This window comes from Ranitomeya variabilis, chromosome 2 (assembly GCF_051348905.1).
Source record: "Ranitomeya variabilis isolate aRanVar5 chromosome 2, aRanVar5.hap1, whole genome shotgun sequence".
In the NCBI taxonomy this organism is placed as follows: Eukaryota; Metazoa; Chordata; class Amphibia; order Anura; family Dendrobatidae; genus Ranitomeya; species Ranitomeya variabilis.
Window position 1 is genome coordinate 108,468,725 of NC_135233.1, and position 20,756 is coordinate 108,489,480.

The 20,756-nt window shown below is 41.2% G+C and overlaps 1 protein-coding gene across 3 annotated transcripts in view; it reads right to left on the reverse strand.

The window, feature by feature from the left end:
- CFAP61 (cilia and flagella associated protein 61) overlaps positions 1-20,756 on the reverse strand; it is a 416,189-nt gene that overhangs the window by 165,667 nt on the left and 229,766 nt on the right. For all 3 annotated transcript variants that reach the window (XM_077282796.1, XM_077282793.1, XM_077282795.1), the window contains 2 exons: positions 12,232-12,324; positions 6,864-7,032 (listed from right to left, as the gene is read on the reverse strand). In XM_077282796.1, the coding sequence (XP_077138911.1) occupies positions 6,864-7,032; positions 12,232-12,324 (262 nt within the window). The remainder of the gene's footprint in view (positions 1-6,863; positions 7,033-12,231; positions 12,325-20,756) is intronic.

Genomic DNA, 20,756 nt, shown 5'->3' on the forward strand with positions numbered 1-20,756 from the left:
TTCATGTGTCCGTGGGCACTCCGTATCCGTGTGTCAGTGTGCTGTTAGTGTGACACGTATGGAATGAAATGCAGAATAGAGAATAGAAATGAAAGAGTGTTATGTCTTAAAGATATTCGAAGATAGAGAAAGATAGTGATGAGGAACTAGATAGATACAGTGGAGAAAATAAGTATATGATACACTGCAGATTTTGAAGGTTTTCCCACCTATAAAGACTGGAGAGGTCTGTACTTTTATCCTAGGTACGCTTCAAATGTGAGAGACAGAATCAAAAGCTAAAAAACTGAAAATCAAATTGTATGATTTGTAAATAATAGTAATAATATGTGTTTGATCACCTAGCAAGAATTCTGTCTCTCATAAACCTATTAGATTTCTTTAAGAAAGCCCTACTACACTACTCTGCACTCATTACCTGCATTAATTGCACCCGTTTGAACTCGTTATCTGTATAAAAGACATCTGTTCACAAAAAGGGACAAAATTGTTCACCTGCACAAAGCTGGGATGGGCTACAGGACAATAGACAGCATCTTGGTGAGAAAGCAACAACTGTTGGCACAATTATTAGAAAATGGAAGAAACACAAGATGACTGTCAATCTTCCTCGATCTGGGGCTGCACGCAAGATCTCACCTCGTGGGGTAAGGATGATTCTGAGAAAGGTCAGGCATAAGCCTAGAACTACATGGGAGCACATGTCCAGGCCCTTTTAAAGTTTGTCAATGACCATCTGGATGACCCAGAGTAGGCACGGGAGAAGGGCATGTGGTCAGATGAAACCAAATTAGAACTTTTTGGTATCAACTCTATTCGCTGTGTTTGGAGGAAGAAGAAGGATGAGTACAACCCCAAAAACACCTCCCCAATCATGAAGCATGGTTGGAGAAACATGATACTTTGGGAGTGCTTTTCAGCAAAGGGAACAGGGCGACTGAACCGTATTGAAGAGATAATAGATGGGGTTACGTATACTGAGATTTTGCCCAACAACCTCCTTCCCTCAGTAAGAGCACAGAAGATGGGTCATGGCTGGGTCTTCCAACATGACATTGACCAGGAACAAACAGCCAGGGACACTAAGGAGTGGCTCCGTAAGCTGCATTTCAAGGTCCTGGAGTGGCCTAGCCAGTCTCCAGACCTGAATCCAATAGAAAATCTTTGAAGGGAGCTGAAACTCATTGTTGCTCAGCGACAGCCTCGAAGCCTGAAAGATCTGGAGAAGATTTTTATGGAGGAATGGGACAAAATCCCTGCTGCAGTGTGTGCAAACTTGGTCAAGAACTACAGGAAACGTCTGACCTCTGTAATTGCAAACAAAGGTTTTGGCACAAAATATTAAGTTCTGTTTTTCTATTGTATTAAATACTTTTTTCATGCAATAAAATGCAAAATAATTATGTAAGAGTCATACAATGTGATTTTCAGGATTTCTTTAAAGACTCTGCCTCTCACAGTTGAAGTGAACCCACGATAAAAATTACACACCTCTCCATTCTTTGTAGGTGTGAAAATTTGCAAAATCGGCAATGTATCAAATACTTATTTTACACACTATAGATAGATAGATAGATAGATAGATAGATAGATAGATAGATAGATAGAAAAAATGGATAGAAATATGTCAGTGTGATATATGATCAGTGCTTTACGTGGTTATTCTTCTATACTTGTATTTATTAAATAAAGAAATACATTAAAAAATGGTGTGGGTCCCTCTTAATTTTATTAACCAGCTGAGGGAAAGCAGATAGCTGGGGGCTATTGTTATTATTCTGAGAAGAGGCCAATATCTTTAAAGGTTCCCAGCCTATATATCAGCTCACACCTGTCTGAGTAGCCTTTACTGGTTAAGAAATAGGGTGACCTGCAGTAACCTTACTAATGAAACTGCTCACACAGTGAGAAATGTATCACGCTGTGAGCAATGACGTCAGTTAGGTTATCGCAGTACACAAGATGGCTTGTACAGAGGTTACCGTAAAAACCGTTGTCTGTGACTGGCGGTAACCTTAATTACATCGCTGCAGCCACATTCTCACACTACTGTCAGTGTGCTCTGGCAGCAATACTAAGAGGTCACATTACTGATTCCACCGCTCAGTACAGCATTCGTTTGTAGCAGAGTTGGGGATCGTCGTGGATTTTACGGTGGACCACTTTGGATTATTTTTGGCTTGTATGGTAATAAATGACTAAAAGAGGGTCGGGGAGTGATATTTCCAATTAAAGGACTTTTTTCTGTGTGCGTGGTTATTACTTTTGACTACGGGGTTAGTAATGGGAGTGTAATATAGACACCTTTCCATTCTTAACCCCTGGGCTTGATGCCAGCCGACATTACAAAGCTAAAATCAACCCCCAAACCATTACCCCACTTGTCAACGCACCAAGGCAAGCAAAAAGAGCCAAGGCTAAATGCCAGAATTGACGCATCCATTAGATGCAACATTTCTGGGGAAGCTGAGGGCGTTATCAGTCTGGGACAGGGCCGATATCCATGACCCCTTCCCAGCCTATTATAAGATCAGCCCGTGGCTGTCTGTGTAGCCTTATTCGTTATTAAAAATAGGGGGTACCCCACATTTATATTTTTTTGGGTCGGGTCATTCCATATCAAGTGATCCAAATATGAATATTTTTTTTACCTGACGTCTTTAGATTTTTTTTATTTTTTGTTTTTATGAAGTACAACTTTAGTTAATTACAAATTAAAAGTTTAGAATTTTTTTCTTCATCAGTTAATTTTTTACAGATTTTTAAAGTTTTAAAAAAGCGCTGATTTTGGCCTGGTATGGCTTTACATTTTTTATCATATCTCGGGCTATGATTAAGATATAGAGGTGGGAGAGGCATCATTTTTCTCAGAACGGTACCGGCTTTCATTTGATATGTCACAAGACTATGTTTCTTTATATTTTGTTTTGGTGAAATCAAATTAAACATTTTGATGCGCAATTCTGAAAAAAACGTATGTTTTAAAATTGTGAAAACATGCATGTGTGTTACTTGTGTCCTTGTTTATATTTGTACAGGGATTCAACTTGGGACCTATCAAATTTGTATTTTTTTTTAAGCCTTGAATCATCTGATTTATGTCTGTGTGAGTTTCTTCCCTTTTTCTTTTGAAATTACAAGTTATTGCATTCAGCATTTATATGTAACAATAAAGAAACGCAAAAAACAACTACCAAAGTGCCAGAATAAATACATCTTAATCATCATAACAACTGGCTCAGCATTTTCAACCTGAATTCATTGAACAAGCCAAAAGAAAAAACGTGATCACATCCTCAAGTGTGATTTTCTAAATACAGTCTCATCCTGATTATATGTTAAAAACAAGATTAAAATAACCAATATTTTTACCACCCATTTATACATGGAACAATTTTTTTTTCTACTATATCACTAAACATGTCATTTCTGAAGTGTTTAAGAAGAATAGTCCAGTAGTTAAATCCTCGTACTATAAAATATGAACTAATCAAACAATTAATAGTAGGCTTTTACACTGGTCTTCTATCATCAATGTGTCCCTTCTAGTGGGTGAAATGTCATCTTGTCCATAAGCGCTCACTAGCAATGGCCGTCTCCTTCTGTGTCAGTATGTGCGGCTGTCATGGTGCTCGGCTCCACCTGAGTTATATCTGATTTTGTTCACTTTTACAATGTCTGATTTTCTTGGATACACAAAGGACGGCACTGGACCAGAAGGTGCAGAAAAGTCCTTTCTACGTCTTCATTTTCACAATCTTTGGAGAGTCCAGTAGCCGTCAGCGCTGATCATATTCACAGGTCACATAGCCAGTTGTGTCATCCATTGCCGATCTTGTGCCGCCTTCTACCACGTCATGGACGTCACTGTCTTTATTTCCACTACATGGGATGACAGTCCGGTATTGCTGAGTCCCCTGTGATGGGTTCTGCTTCCTGTAACCAATATAACAAACTCTCCTCCTCCTCGTAGTCCTGGTTTGAACAATACATGAACTGGATGTTAAGAATATTTTTCTCCCTCCATTTGAGGAGTTTCCTGGGTGTTCAGATTTGGTGTGAATACGGTCTGTGGAGGCCCGAGCTGTCGGCCTGTCATCTGCTCTGCAGTCACCGTCTACCCCTGGTCATTCTCAGCCCTAACAAAGCTTTCTCCTCTGTCCTCTCCTGCTTCTAACTCTAACATAATAAAATAATACAGGAATATCTAACAATCATGGATTATTTGGTAAATACAGACCCCACACTGTTAGACCACAGGCTGAACAGACCTGAAATCAAGATTTTTGAACTGACACTGTAATAGTTTTATTTTTTAAAATATGATCCCATCACGATCCCAGCTTGTATTTTGGTGCAGAAGTGGCTAGGAGCATAACAGGCACATGTGCAGTTTTTGAAATATTTAAATTAAACGTTTTTTTCGGAAATGGTTTTAAAGTTTTGCGCTTGCGTTCGCATAGGTAAATTATTATCAAAGATACTCTTGTGACATATCTGGTGAAAGCATGTACAGTTCTGAGTAGAATGGTGTTTATTTTGTTTCTCTATCTCTTTTCTAGCCTGAGTTATGGGGAGAAATGTAAGGGCAGGCAACACCGAAATTCGCACTTTTTCCGAACTTTGAAAATCAATAAAAAATTTAAAAAAATATCTAGAATTTTTTTTTCTTCACATTTTGCATTCTCTGACAAACTATTACCAAATACCAAAATCTCAAAAGAATTAAAAATATAGTGGTAAAAATCATTGGTTCACTTGACATGGAATGACCCGGTCCCCCTTTTCTATAACCAGTAGAGGCTATGCAGACAGCTGTGAACTGATATTAATAGGCTGGGAACCTTTATGGATATTGGCCCCTTCCCAGAATAATAGCACCAGCTCCCAGATGTCTGCTTTCCCTCAGCTGGTTAATAAAATTAAGGGGAACCCCACGCCATTTTATTTATTTATTTTATGCACACTATTCACAGAGGCTGGTGCTGACTAGTGATCGGCGAACCCGAACAGTAAAGTTTGGCATCTGTACCAAACACCTACTGTTCAGGCATGGACACTGAACACGTACTTCACCAGGATGTCTGTGTTATTGTTCGGGTTCAGCTGCCCGAACACCGGGTGTTTGTCATGTGCATGACAGCAGGGCCAAACACCACTTCTGGTGAAATCATCCCCGCCGGTCAGCGCTGCGGTTCCCACGCTGTCAAAAGACAGCATGAGCACTCAGCTGTGATCGGAGGTATAAAGTTTACCTCTGGTCACTGGTGTGAGCTGATCGGACTACTATTGTTTTGTACAATCCTTTTTTGTTAGATGGGTTGTGCAATGTTGAAAGGAGCATTACACATTTCTGATCGATACCAATGCACTCTTCACATTATTTGTGGACATACAGGGTTTCCAAGAATGCAATAATTTTTATATTTGTGCTTCTTTCTAGCTTTGGGAATACAGTGTATTTGATTTCACCCATAGGATCATAGATTAATGCAGAATTTCCAAGAACACAACATTATGGCATGTTCCACTGCATACCGAATTTTGGCGAAGTTTTTGCCTAAAAGTAATCCTATTTGGGATAATGTGACAACTCATAGGTGCACCAAATAGCAGTTTATGAAATTCTTAAGAAAGTGCAATGTAAAGCTATATAAACACTGTGTATAAAACTTGTGTGCAGAACTTTGTCATGTGCATGAGGCTTTACACACTGAATCAAGTTATAAAGTTGGAAATGTTATGTAAAAGGAAATAATTAACAATTACCAGGTCTTCCTTTCTAGAGACAAACATTAAAACTACTTGGGTCAAACTTAAAATATATACCAGGGCCTCTCACTAACAACCATGTGCTAGTTATAATACTGGTGTTGTCTAAATTATCTCAGGGGTCTTGGTCTTCCCCTCGACCACAAAAACAGGCTGTAATTTCTACACCCCCTATGGCTGTGCCCCTGCTCCTCTACATACACTGAGATTTTTTCATCATGGCTGCGGCACTCTTTAACAGTCCTAATACCGTACCTTTCTGTAAGAGAAATTGCCTGACTTTATGTATTATTTAATAATTTCTTTCTGGAATCTTTTTTATTAGGATTTGAACATTTTTTTGGCATAATAAAGACTCCAACAGGACATTTTTAAATTCTATAGAGGCCCTAAACACTTAAAGGTTGACAATTTTGGCGATACTACCATCTAATCTGTGAAGACCCGAAACACTTAAAGGTTGCCAACTTCGGCAATACTACCATCTAATCTATAAAGACCTCAAACACCTAAAGGTTGCCAATTTCGGTGATAGTACCATCTAATCTGTAAAGGCCCAAATACCTAAAGGTTGCCAATTTTGATGAAAATACCATCTAATCTATAAAGACCCCAAAAGCCTCAAGTCTGCCAATTTCGGTGGTGCATGCGGGCCTCCCAATGCTCAATGCTGACAAATCTAAACACTAGAATCATTCCGTTCCTCCACTAGATTAGAAACCTGAGCTTCCCTCTCCACATTAAGACTTTCTTCCCTCTCCACATTAAGACTTTCTTCCTTCTCCTCACTGAGAGGATTCATCCGAGAACCATGTAAGGTATGTATGGTCTCTCATGGTGCAAAATTTAAATAAACTACATGTAAATCCACCCAAATAGTCATAAGGATATGTTAACAGGCAAACAGCACATCCCAAGCCATTCTAAACATAGCACAATACTTGGCACCAGACAATGAGTTGGCATCCACTCACTACAAGCTATAATGCAAAATGTGAAAGGCTAAGTCTTATTACAAACAAATGTTTAAAAATGAAAAACATTTTCATATTAACACAGTTCTTTTACCAGAATCAAATACAATCGCTTACCTGGTACTGCTGCCCGGTGCAAAGAATTAGATGGTCATACGGTACTTTTCTATCATTGGAAACAATCACAAACTTGGCAGCTCTGTCTATGCCAGTCATTTTACCAACCACAACATTAACCCAGGATCGAAGTGACATCAGCGCATAATCTTTATCATTATAACAGTGGCTGGGAAAAGAAAAAAAACCTGTAAGTGACATTTTAGCAGCTGACAGCAGGCTTTAATTAGACATCTGGTGGGTTGGTGGAGATCCTCTAGTGGTTTTAGTCTGCTGTCTTGCAGTGAGCTTTCCAAAAGCCTATAGCGAGAGATTACAATTCAGCACTCTGTTGAATAGCCGACATCCACGAAACAAAATAGTACTTTACAGCAGCGGCCAATTCCTCAACAGTGGAGGCAGCCAGTATAGGATCTAATACCTTCTGGTTCTTTTGGGTTTTTACTGAGACGATAACAAAGCTGTTTCTATGATGCAAATAATGAAACTTGCCAAGATACATAGAAGAGCAGAATATGTTTATTGCAGGCCTACTGCAAACTCCAACAGACCCAGCAGCTTGGCACTGTGCAGCGTAATCTCCCATTGTAAGGATGCCCTGCACCCCTCTGTCATCAATGACCGATCATTGTCATTAGGGATTGGATTTGTAGGTTCCCCAAGGATAAGTTAAGATGAGTTCTCTGATGAGTTCTCTTTCAAAAACAAGTTATCTACTGGAAACCGCTTCATGAAATTCTCCTAATTTAGGATATGTGCACAAAGGCAGATTCCGTGTGTTCAGCCTGAGGTTTTTGTTAAGAGATTTTGGAGCGGATACTTTCCAAAATCCTCCTCGAAAACTGGGTTTGCCATAAAAATAATTTAAAGTTGAGTTTAAGCTCCAAAAACTCCTAAAAAAAATTGACTGTGAACACACCCTTAGAGTATCTGTACACGGCATCATGTAGACGCCGGCAAAGCTGCCAAGTTTTGCCACGTGACGACGCTTCCATAAAACGCCAAAGGTAATTTTTGCGGTGGCTCTGCTGTGGTGTCTTTTACTCTCCTCTGTTAAGTGTACAGAGTGGGAGCCACATGAAGAACGGGCATGTCACTTCTTTTATCCACTTTATGGTTTTCAAACCCTGAAGTGGTGAAAAGATGGAACATAAGATGGAACATTTGCACACCAATGTTGTTTTGACTATTTCAGGAAAAGGTAGACTTTTTGCTGAGTTTTTGAGGAGTTTTGAGTTTTTTCGGAGGATTTTGGAAAGTTTCTGCTCTAAAACTCAGCTAAAAGAGTTACAACTTAAGAGTATATGGACACTGTCTATTACACTAAGGCCAAACACGCTGAGTGTTGGAAGAAGAAGATGCTTCAGGAAATTCGTGGAGGATTTTTGTTTTTTTCTACCCATTTTTTGTTATGTCTTCTTTTAACTGTCATTCTCCAGTTGTTTTTTTCATTCGACTGAATAATGAAGAAAGCACTAGTGTTTATTTTAAGCAAAACCGAAGGCAAAACACTGCAAAACATGTCCAGGAGTCTTCAAGGCTTCCTTTGAGCTTTCCCAAAGACTTCTATTACAATGTACACAGTGTCATTCGAGCTAAAAATGCTGTTAGAGGTCTGAAGCAGTTAAAAAACATACAAAAGACTGAACATATACAGTGCCTTGAAAAAATATTCATACCCTGTGAACTTTTCCACAATTTTTCACGTTACACCCACAAACTTAAATGCATTTTATTTGGCTTTTATGTGATATACCAACACAGCTGTAGTTATACTAATTATGTTACTTCTGGAGGCAATTGGCCACTCAGGATTTTATTTAGGGGTATCAGACTACAGAGGGGCTGAATACAAATGCAAGTCACAATTCACACATAGCAATTAGTTTTTATGTAGAAATGTATATGTTCATTCTTTTGAGTATTTTCTGATAAAGATATTGTGTTTACATAACAATCACTATAAATGTGGTCAAAATCAGCTTTTTTTCTAGTAATTTCTTGTATGCAAAAAAAATCTTAAAATATTATTTGTGAGCTGGATCATATTTTAATCAGTGAGCTGGATCTCATTTTCATCTGTTTTTATCCATAAACACTAATAAGTTTAGTCCCCCCTCTATGAGCAAGAACATAGAGCGGTTAACCAAATTTCTGTGACAGCTCTAGCGTTATTGGAACAAGAATGGACATTAACATTATATAACATATACCTATGGATAAGGCTTTGTATGCTCCCCTCCCCCCTACTCCCTGTATTTTAGGGAAAGGGACTGTATTAGGGGGAGGAGCTAGATGCAGAGCTGCACCCTCCTACTCCTATCTAGATAGAATATTATCACCACCAACCGCCATCTCCTATCTCAGAATGTAATATTCTGTCTTCACTGAATACAGGTTTTTACTCAGGAATTGAGAAATTTTATAATGACTGATCAATTTTGATAGAGAAGGAAGCAGATTTCTCTGATACTACACTTTACAAAGTTGCTTATTTTCATGTGCAGTATTGATTTATTAAATAAAAATTAAAACAATGATTACTCTTTAACCCCTTCACTACAGATGAGCGAACCTTTCAAGGTCCGGTTTGGTTTGGATCGGCGAATGTCCTGATGTTCGATGAAGAGCTCAACTGACTTTAATGGTAGGTAAAACCAAACACATAGACAACATCTTCAGGGGCAAATTAGCTGCCAAAATAGCTAAAATTAGGAGAAGACAACAGGAAAGGTAGCATCAATTGACCAATCAATAACGCTATAATTAAAAAAAAAAATTGACTTGGGTTCCCTTGTATTTTTGATGACCAGCCAGGCAAAATTGACAGCTGTGGGCTGCAACCCTCAGCTGTCAGCCTACAAGGATGGTTATCAAGAATAGATGGATACTCAAGCTGCTTTTTAACAACCAGCCAAGCTAAAGCTGACAGCTGGGGACTGGTATTCCCAGGCTGGCAAAGAGCCATGGATATTGGCCTTTGCCAGCCTAAAAATAGCAGCCCATAGCCGCCTCAGAAAAGGCGCATCTATTAGATGCGCCAATTTTGGCACTGTGCCCGACCCTTTCCACTTGCCCTGTAGCAGTGGCAGGTGAGGTTCATATTTGTGGTGTTGATGTCACCTTTGTATTGTCCTGTGACATCAAGCCTATGGCTTATTATTGAAGAGGCCTCTATAAGACACCCATCCATTACTAATCCTATAGTTATATTGTAAATAGACACAGTCAGAATAAAGTCATTTATTGAAAGAATGACACAAACTCCTTTAATGAAACTAAATTAACCCATACACACATCACCCAGACCACAGAAGCCATGGTCTCCTGTAACAGAATTAAAATAATAAACCACAATATTCCTTACCTATCTGCCAACAAGATAATAATCCATTTGTCCCATGATGGGTCTAGCTCTGCTACAACTAGATGAGACTGCATTGTTGCATGATGCGACTATGCAGCCTGCCATCCAACAAAGACACTGAGCAGCTCAGTATCTCGCAGAGAACTCCTTATCACCTGACTGAAGTCACCGAGCGCCATTAGAAATTTTCCCACGGCGCTCACACTGACGTCAGAGAGTTGAACTGAGTTCATTGACTGTGAACTCTCAGGACCTTTCTCACAGAACTGCGAGTGGAAGAACTTTCTCATGCTTGCAGTGACATCACTCAGGTCATAGGAGTACACCGCGAGACACTGAGAAGTGGCAGCACTCGCTGGTCAGTGTCTCTGCTGGATGGCAGGCAGTAAAGTCGCATCATGCAACAATGCAGGATGCCATCTAGATGTCGCAGAGCTAGACCACTCATGGCACAAATTGATTATTATCTTCTCTACGGACAGGTGATGAATATTGTTAATATTTTAATTCTGTTACAGGAGATATTGGCTTCTGTGGACTGAGCAATGACATAGGTATGGTTTAATTTAGATTCATTAAAGGAGTCTGTGTCATTCTTTTCAATTAAAATACTTTATTCTGGGAGTGTTTTTTTATGCAATCTGACTATGGGGTTAGTAATGGGGGTGTGTTATAAACGCCTCTCCATTACTAACCTCTGGGGTTGATGTCACCTGACAACACAATGGTGATGTCACCCCCCATCTATCACCCCACTTGCCAGTGCACCATGGCAAGTGTGAAGAGCGAGGCTAAGTGCCAGATTTGGCGCATCTTATGGATGCGCCATTTCTGGGGCAGTTGAGACCTTATGTTTTTAGTCTGGGAGGGGTCAATACATGGTCCTTTCCTAAGCTATTAATATCAGCCCACAGCTGTTTGCCTCTGCTTTGCTGGTCATTAAATATAGGGGAACCCTACATCTTTTTTTGGGTGGGTCCCCCATTTTAATATCCAGGAAAGGCTAAGTATACATGTGTGAGCTGATATTAGTTGCATGGGAATTTTTATGAATATTGTGTCTTTCCCTGAATATTAACATCAGCCTCTAGCCATTGGTTTTCCCTCTGCGGATTATGAAAATTACGGACCCCCATGCGTTTTTTCAATTAATTTTTTAATCGTCAACAAGAACAGTTAGGTCACCTGAGGTCATAGCAGAACTCAGCTAAGTTACCAGAGTTCAGAGCCACCCAGTCTCTCAGCAGTTGCGAAGCCCGAAAAACTCATATGAAACTTTGAGAGACATTTTAAGATTAGTGATGTTTCCAGCTCCTGGAATACTGGAAGGCTGTAACAAAGGTTACCTCGGGTTACTACTGTACTAGTAAATGGCGTGGGGTCCCCCATAGTTTTCATAAACAGCTGATATTAATATTCTGAGAAAGAGACAATATTCATAAAGGTTTCCAGGCTATTAATATCAGCCCACAGCTGTATACCTAGCCTTTCTTGGTTATCAAAATGGGGTCTTCCACCAAAAAATGATGTAGAGTTCCCCTGTATTTTTGATAACCATCCAGGCAAAACTTACAGCTGCGGCCTGCAGCTCTCAGCGGTCAGCTTCAGCAAGGCTGATTATCAAGAATAGAGGGGTCACCACGCCATATTTTTTTATTGTTTAAATAAATAATAAAAAAAGCAAACAGCTGGGGGCTGGTATTCCAAAGCTGGTAAGGGGCCATGCATATTGGCCACACCCAGCCTAAAATAGCAGCCCGCAGCCGCCCCAGAAAAGGAGCATCTATTAGATGCACCAATTCTGGCGCTTTGCCTAGCTATTCCCACTTTCCACTGTGGTGGTGGCAAGTGAGGTTCATATTTGTGGGGTTGGCATCACCGTTCTATGTATTGTCCTCTGACATCAAGCCCACCTCTTAGTAACGGATAGGTGTCTATAAGGTGAAAACAGTCTTGGGGGTTAAGGTGGTTAAAACTTTCAAGTCTAAGCATTTAACTTACCTGCTTGCGAGAAATGATGGATCCATACTGCTATTACATCCAGGAAGGCCGTGACTTGATATCAAAGTGATATTGTTGAATTTTAGATGTGGGCTACAAAACAAAATGGAGATATATGTCATGTTATTAAATTGCAATTTAATAAGCAGTTGATATCAACGGTCATATGGTCATTATTATAATTGTTGTTAATATTTTCAGTTACTAATTTATGAAAAAGTGAAAAATTACATATATACACTGATTAATGCTGTGTACCTTTACAGAAGTTATCTGTCCAACATTAAGTGATCAGTGGATAGGATAGTAATATGCATGGATTACCACCACTTCATTACCTAACGGTGCACTATTCATGTATACACACTACCACTGCCATAGACCAATATAAGAACATAGAGTAGTGATCAATCCTGCCTACTACAGCTCCATTCTTCACATGGGGAACACAGTACTGCTTCACATGTTCGTAGAAGGATCCAGCAATTGGACATTTACATTTACCAACCATCTGTACATAGCGGCACAATGTACACAATGAATGGAGATGAAGAGGTCAGCTCCACTCAGTGAGAGCTTAAAAGAACTACATGTCAACTGAATAACCTGCTTAAAGAGGTAGTCTCTCATTCAATACTCAGAAGCACATTACTCATCTGCCTCTCAGTTTGCTGGGGAGTGGAACTCTGCTGATGATTGACAGTTTGGAGAAGCATCATCTTGGCGCCGCTGGCCCGAACTGTGCGCTCTCCCATGCTGCAAGCAGAGGCAGCTTTGCCTCTGGAGCATTGGAAGAGAGCAGGGGTATTGAAGCTGGACAGATCAAGGCAGTTTCAGAGCATCGCGTACAAGCTATATAGAAGAGAGATTGGAAGCGCTTAGCTCTACACATAGACCAGCCGCTGCTGATAGACTGCAGAGAAGGCCAGAAACCTAGGCATGAGAAGTAACAAAAAAAAAAAAATCACTCCTGTCTTAAGGACATTATATGATATATTTCTATAGATAGAGCATTGTATGCTTCTTCCCCCATTAATCCCTGTATTCTACAAATATCTGAAGGGATGTCACAGTGTAGAGGAATCATCCTTATTCTCATTTGCACATGGAAACATGAGAAGCAATGGAATAAAACTGAAAGGGAGAAGATACAGATTAGATATTAGAACAAACTTTTTGACAGTGAGGGTGATCAATGAGTGGAATAGGCTGCCACGATTGAAGTCTTCAAACAGAGGTTGGACAGACATCTGTCTGAGATGGTTTAGTTACCATAATCCTGCATTGAGCAGGGGGTTGGATACATTGACCGTTGAGTTCCCTTCCAACTCTAACATTCTATGATTCTATAAGAAGGGACTTTATTCCATTATGTTTCGCTGGCTCAATAGTCTATAAAAGTTACCGTATATGACAAAAATGGTTGTCCAAGATTACAAAAACAAGGCTGCTTTCTTTCAAAAGAGGTACTTTGCAAAGCTGCCTCTTTAATAATCAGAAAAGGTCAGGCTTCTGGGTACCAACTATTCCAAATAACAAAGGACTGCAGAACAGCAGGCACGTCATATGTCTTCTCAGCATAGAGCTGCTCTCCATGGAGTGTTGTGTAGGAACTGCAACTCAGCATAACGAAGATTAAAAGCTATGTATTCTTAGTTCAGGATTTTAGGGGGTGTTTTTGATCAGACCTTCATCCATCTGTAAGTTATCGTGTATTGTGGTCAAATGCCATAACTTCTGATACAAGGAAAATCATTTTGAGATTTTCTGTTTATAAACTGGAAGAGATCTTTAGTCAATCCCAGGTGAAGTTGGGTTGTAACTGTAGGAGGTGCAGAGGTTACAGCAGGATCATGGTTCCTTGAAAGGCCCAAAGACCCATCTTCCACACCACAAGAGACGACACAAGTATTATAAGAGGTATACAATAGTCGGAGGGCCTAGTACAGATTGTGAACGGAGGCGGTGCAGCTTCACTTCATGCATATGGCTGGAGACTTTGACACATTCAAGAAAGCACTGAATACATAGCAGAGCAGGACTGCGTCATACAGCACTTTGCTTTAATATGTGCCCCTTGAGATTTCCTTAATATCATAAAACATGGTTTATTTATAGATTCTTTTCATTATATTATTGCCCCCTCAACTGTGAAATTAACAGCAAAATAGAAGATTGCTCTGAGCCATGGACATAGACAGACCCTGTGCAGCAAAGCATTAGACTTTCAACATTATCCTTATAAACAAGGATTTCTAACCCTGGGGATTACAATGTTTTATGTGCCAAACTTATTATTTCCCTTTATTTAACTTCATGGCATGATTGTGAACTTTTTAAAAACAATTTTAGGAATTTAAGATGTGGCAGAATAATAGTTTTATATCAGATACAAGTCATGCCCCCAACAATGTCTGCCTGAGTGCCCCCAACAACACTACAGACCAAGGTTCTACACCAGGGGAGCACAACCTGCTACTTGGGGCCCACAAGTAGCCCTCAAGTAGCTATTCTTTGTGAACCTCAGCTATCTGGTCACAGAAAGGCTTGAGATGTCTGGTGGCTGCGTATATGTATTTTCCTGGTTAGGAAGTAGAGGAGTGGCAGGTAGTACCATAGGGATGGGTAACTATTAATGGTGAACTGTGTGGCCATGTCTGTGAACATGTTATAATAAATTGAAGGAGTAGATGAAAAAAGATGTGGCCATACATGAGTGCTTCCATAGTAATTTTAGCTTATGGTAGAAGGTAAACAATAGACCATGCTTCTTGTTTCCCATAAACTACAATGGAGAAAGAGGAATTCATTGTCTTGTCCCTTCTGCATTGTGTACAGGACAGAAGAGGACCACTATCACCCTGAAAGGTGGGGCTCTTAGAATCTGAATCAGTACCTATTAGATAGTTATGATCTGATGTTTTATTGCGACGCATTGGGTTAGTTCAATCTGTCCCTCAGATTGACCTAACTAAAAAAGGTTGTGCACACCTATTCTAGACCCATAGAGGATAGCACTTTACTGTGGGTGGACGAATGAGCTGTCTTTTCTTAGTCATGTAATTTAATGATTTAGCTGGTGGGGAAGGATACACAAGAATATTGTGGGAAGGACTTTCATCATGAGATATGGCTATGCAGATGAAGAACAAGGCGGTAAAAACTAGGTGGACTTTTAAAGTAGTTAGGCCTGCTGAGAGGGTTAAAGGGGTACAGCTTTGAGTACAGCACAGTAGACTGACAAAACCCTTTGGTCACTGTTAGGGCTAGCGGAACGCACCAAATGAATATATAGATTTTATTATGACAGATGCGTTCGCAGCCCGGGGTCCACCGTGCAGGAGAACCTGCTGCTAGCAAATAGCGGAACTAAATGGCGGTGTTAGCTACATCTCTTGGATGTACTGAGACATAGCCTCCGTCTCCGGGAGAGATAACGGATAAACTCGACCCCGGGGAGTCTCAGCACCAGGCAAGAGGTCAATAGGACAGTCATAGGGGCGGTGAGGCGGAAGGGTCTCCGCCGCCTTTTTGGAGAACACGTCCGCATGAGACCAGTATTGCTTGGGGAGAGAGGATAGATCTGCGGGTACCTCTGTAGTAGCAACCTGAACGCACTCCCTTTGACACCTACCCTCACAAGACTCACACCATCCCAAAATTCTGCCTGAAGACCACTCGATATGTGGAGAGTGGTACCGTAACCAAGGTATCCCCAACAGGACCTCATCAATTCCCTCAGGTATGACGAGCAGAGATATTGTCTCCTGATGGGATGGCGACATGGACAGAGTAAAAGGAATGGTCTGGTGAGTTATCTGTGAGGGCAGTGTCAACCCATTCACCACTCGTACCGTAACTGGTTGCGCTAGCATAACCAGGGGTATTGCGTGACGTTGGGCGAAGGCGGAAGACATAAAATTGCCCTCTGCCCCAGAATCCACGCAGAGCTCTACTGAGTGGGAAGATGAGCCAATAATAATTGTCCCCTTAAAGGACAATTTTGAGGCAAATGTCGCCGTATCTAGTGTACCTCCACCGACTACCACTAGAGGCTGATGTCTCCTCGACCGCTGGGAACATCTGGTGGCAAGATGTCCAGACTGCTGGCAAACATGACAGACCCTGGGTGCCCAAGCGGTCCAGGACTTAGAACCCGCTCGAGACACTTCCCTGGACTCATGTGACTCAGGAACCTGGACCGGAGATTCCAGAGGTTTGGCGAAGGTGGGAGCCAGCCGAAACCTCTGCCTACACTGGGCTCGCTCTAACCTCCGCTCGTTAAAACGGAGGCCAATACGGGTGGAGACAGTTATTAACTCCTCCAGTGTGGCTGGAATCTCCCTAGTGGCCAGAGCGCCCTTAACGTGATCAGCCAGCCCCCTCCAAAATATGGGGATAAGGGCTTTATCCGACCACTCCAGCTCTGAAGCTAAAGTTCGGAAATGGATGGCAAATTGGCTGACCAAGGACTCACCCTGAGTTAATGCCAGCAGTTGGAGCGCCATATCATGGGTGACTTGAGGTCCTAGGAAGACCTGTTTCAGAGTGCTCAGAAACAACGGAGCACTCTGCACCACACGATCGTCACGCTCCCACAGCGGCGTAGCCCATTCCAACGCCCTGTCCGACAAAAGGGACACAATAAATCCCACCTTAGCCCGCTCTGTGGGAAAACGTGCAGCCAGTAGCTCGTGGTGAATAGAGCACTGACTCACGAATCCCCTACAAGATCTGCTTTCTCCAGAAAATTTTTCTGGCAGCGAGAGGCGCGAAAATGTCGGAACAGGGGTGGCAGTGGACAAGGTTGCTGCAGCCACGCTAGCAGCCTGTACAGTAACTGCGGAAATATCCACAGCTGAGGTTGAGCTCTCGAAAGCCGCCAACCTACCCTCCAGCTGCTGGATATCCCGCAAAGATTGCTGTATGTCTGCCATTTACTAGCCAGACCCTGGCGCTAGTATTATGTTAGGGCTAGCGGAACGCACCAAATGAATATATAGATTTTATTATGATAGATGCATTCGCAGCCCGGGGTCCACCGTGCAGGAGAACCTGCTGCTAGCAAATAGCGGAACTAAATGGCGGTGTTAGCTAACTCTGTTACTTCACAGAGCAGTCGTGAACTCAAAGCACTGCGCCCTGTTAGACTCCACAGAGGCACAGGCTAACTGCCTAAACAAGAGCAGTCAGTGGTCATGCATGCTCACGAAACTCCTCGCCGGAGGTGCCAGCATTCTAGGGGCTTATTTCAGCCAGGTCCCTGAATACCCAAGCATACAAACTCCTCGCCGGAGGTGCCAGCATTCTAGGGGCTTATTTCAGCCGGGTCCCTGAACACACTCATACAAGACCACACTGGCGCAAAGTACATAAATAAAGAGCAATACTAGCGCATGGCCGTGCGGCCATGCAAGCCTTAAATAGTTGCAGCACCTACAGGACCTTCCTGGAAGGACCAATGAGAGGCTGCTACAGAGCGTGAGCACCTACAGGACCTTAGCTGCAGTGTCTGATCATGTGACCCTCGATCTCCACTGAGAGATCTTACTCTGGGCATGCTCAGAATGAGAAAAGCAGGACTTAGTCCCAGAAGCGTCTGCTCGCCGCTGCCCAGCACTGACTTCAATGGCAGAAGCAGGAAAAGCAGCAGTAACTCTCTGTACAGAGTCAGACTGAGCGAGATGCTGGGACCGACATCTCCGCTGAGCAGACTCCACTGCGGCAGGAGAAGAATGGGAGACCGCAGCGGAGATGGCCCGAGATTCCCCCTGTGCAGAGACGGGAACTCGACCCCTAACAGTCACAATCCTATTTTGATGTCTCCTACTGTGTAGTTACTGAAATAAGAGCCAAAAAAGCCCCTCAGATTTTTTTTTATAAAGGTGAGTGAAAAAAACGATGGATTTAGCAATTTCTAATATTTGAAAGATTCAGGGGAAAAAAAAAAAAAATTTAGGCTTCCAATAGGGATAAGTTTTACTTGGGAAAAGAATATTTAGATTTATCAAGCTATGAGTTATGGAGCTGATCTCCTTCATCAGGTTTCTCTAATTTGATTAGCCTGATGAAGAAGCTGGACCAGCTACATAACGCGTAGCTTAATAAATCTAAATACTCTTTTAACAATTAAAACTTCTCCCTTGTATCCTTGGCAGCGCTACTGGAAGCCCAAATTTTTGCTTTTTTCCCCTGAACTTCTCAATCTGGACCTTTATATGGAGGTTTAGAGGGCATAGCTGCAGATGTGGAGGATAAATCCCGCAATTATCAGGGTTGTACCTGAATCTAAACACAACTTTATCCGTTGATCTGCACAAGGAGAGCTTTCCATTTGTTCCTCCATAACATTTGAAAAACTATTTTTCCACCAAGTGCAGCCATATAATTAGTCTAATGTTGATGAAAACAGAAGACTACAACTAAAACCTTCATTGATCAGATTAAATTTAACAACAATCATTTTAGCCAGCCAACAAAATACTGCCATTGCCAGTTGTGTTAATTACTGTCCAATGGTCTCTAGTCCAGGAATGATATTTTGGTGAAAAAACATTCCTAGAACGATTGGTGGGCCTTCGCCAAGTGTCACTATAAATGATCAGCAGTTACTAAACAAGGGCTCCTAAGCTTAACCTGTGGGTATGATCGTTGTTACACGTTACTAACCATGACTGTCCTTCCCTTATGTGTGGTGTCATATTTTTGTGCTTTGAACCAGAAAGTGGTGTCATGCATTCAATCCAGGGACTCAAAGCCTGGACATTCCTTTCCAAAAAGAACATGCATATTGCTTAAATCGGAATCACTTGTTTAATAGTGGCGTACCTATTTTACATCTGTTCTGAAAGGCTCTAACAGTGTTTTATTACATTTTACAGCAAATTGTGTTTAATGTAAATTTAGTCCTAATACAGAAAAACGCAAAGCCTGGATTACCCAATTAAAATAATTAGCTAATAGAGGATAGGTATATTATTGAAATGAGTCAAGCATGTCTAATTAATTTTGCAGCTAGAATTAATCACATTTCTTATTTATGTGTTGCTTCGGCAAAAAGGTTGAAGATATGAGCACAATGCCACGGAAACATTTAGCAAGTGCACCTGCATTTTTGCAGCACTGACTAATTCCAACAGGGATTTTATGTTGCTGTGGATACAAAAAAAAGAGATCTGCTTAACAGACTCTTCTACTGCATGGAAGGCATTAGGGTATCTAGGGAAATAAGTAAAAATGTTGCTAAATTTCATAGCATGGAGCATCTGAAGGGGATGTACATAGTATAAGAGCTAAATGCCGGAATCCTTGAAATACTAAGAGTCATAGATGCACTGTGCTTTTAATAAAATAGGTTGTGTTTGTAGCGTTTCCCCACCATTATTAACTGTTAAAGGCATTTACTCATGAACACAACCATTTCCATATGCTTGATTAGTTCATATGACTGTCATGTTGGAGGCCTCTCCATCTGCCAAAACAGAAACACATGCACATAGAGCGCCTCCATATCTGGCAGGACAAGACCGGTATTACCTGGTCAACTCTTCATTTCAATAGACAGCTTGTAATATCACTATTCCTTTGCAGTAAAAAGAGATGCACATTTTTTGAAAACTATATCTCCCCCGCTAGCTGATCATAGGAGTTATTGAATCATGAAGCATGGTTCTTTTGATTTTGGTTCCATCTGACCAGAGCACCTTCTTCCACATGTTTGGTGTGTCTCCCAGGTGGCATGTTGCAAACTTTAAACAACACTTTTTATGGAAATCTTTGAGAAATGGCTTTCTTCCTGCCACTCTTCCATAAAGGCCAGATTTGTGCAGTGTACGACTGTTGTCCTATGGACAGACTGTCCCACCTCAGCTGTAGATCTCTGCAGTTCATCCAGAGTGATCATGGGCCTCTTAGCTGCATCTCTGATCAGTCTTCTCCTTGTTTGAGATGAATGTTTAGAGGGATGGCCGGGTCTTGGTAGATTTGCAGTGGTATGATACTCCTTCCATTTCAATATGATCGCTTGCACAGTGCTCCTTGGGATGTTTAAAGTTTTGGAAATCATTTTGTATCCAAATCCAGCTTTAAACTTCTCCACAACAGTATCACGGACCTGCCTGTTGTGTTCTTTGGTCTTCATGATGATCTCGGTGCTTCAAACAGAACCCTGAGACTATCACAGAGCAGGTGCATTTATACGGAGACTTGATTACACACAGGTGGATTATATTTATCATCATTAGGCATTTAGGACAACATTGGATCATTCAGAGATCCACAATGAACTTCTGGAGTGAGTTTGCTGCACTGAAAGTAAAGGGGCCGAATAATATTGCACGCCCCACTTTTCAGTTTTTGAATTTCCACAAAAATTTAAAATAACCAATAAATTTAATTCAACTTCACAATTGTGTTCCACTTGTTGTTGATTCTTCACCAAAATTTACATATGTTATCTTTATGTTTGAAGCATGACATGTGGGAAAAGGTTGAAAAGTTCAAGGGAGCTGAATACTTTTGCAAGG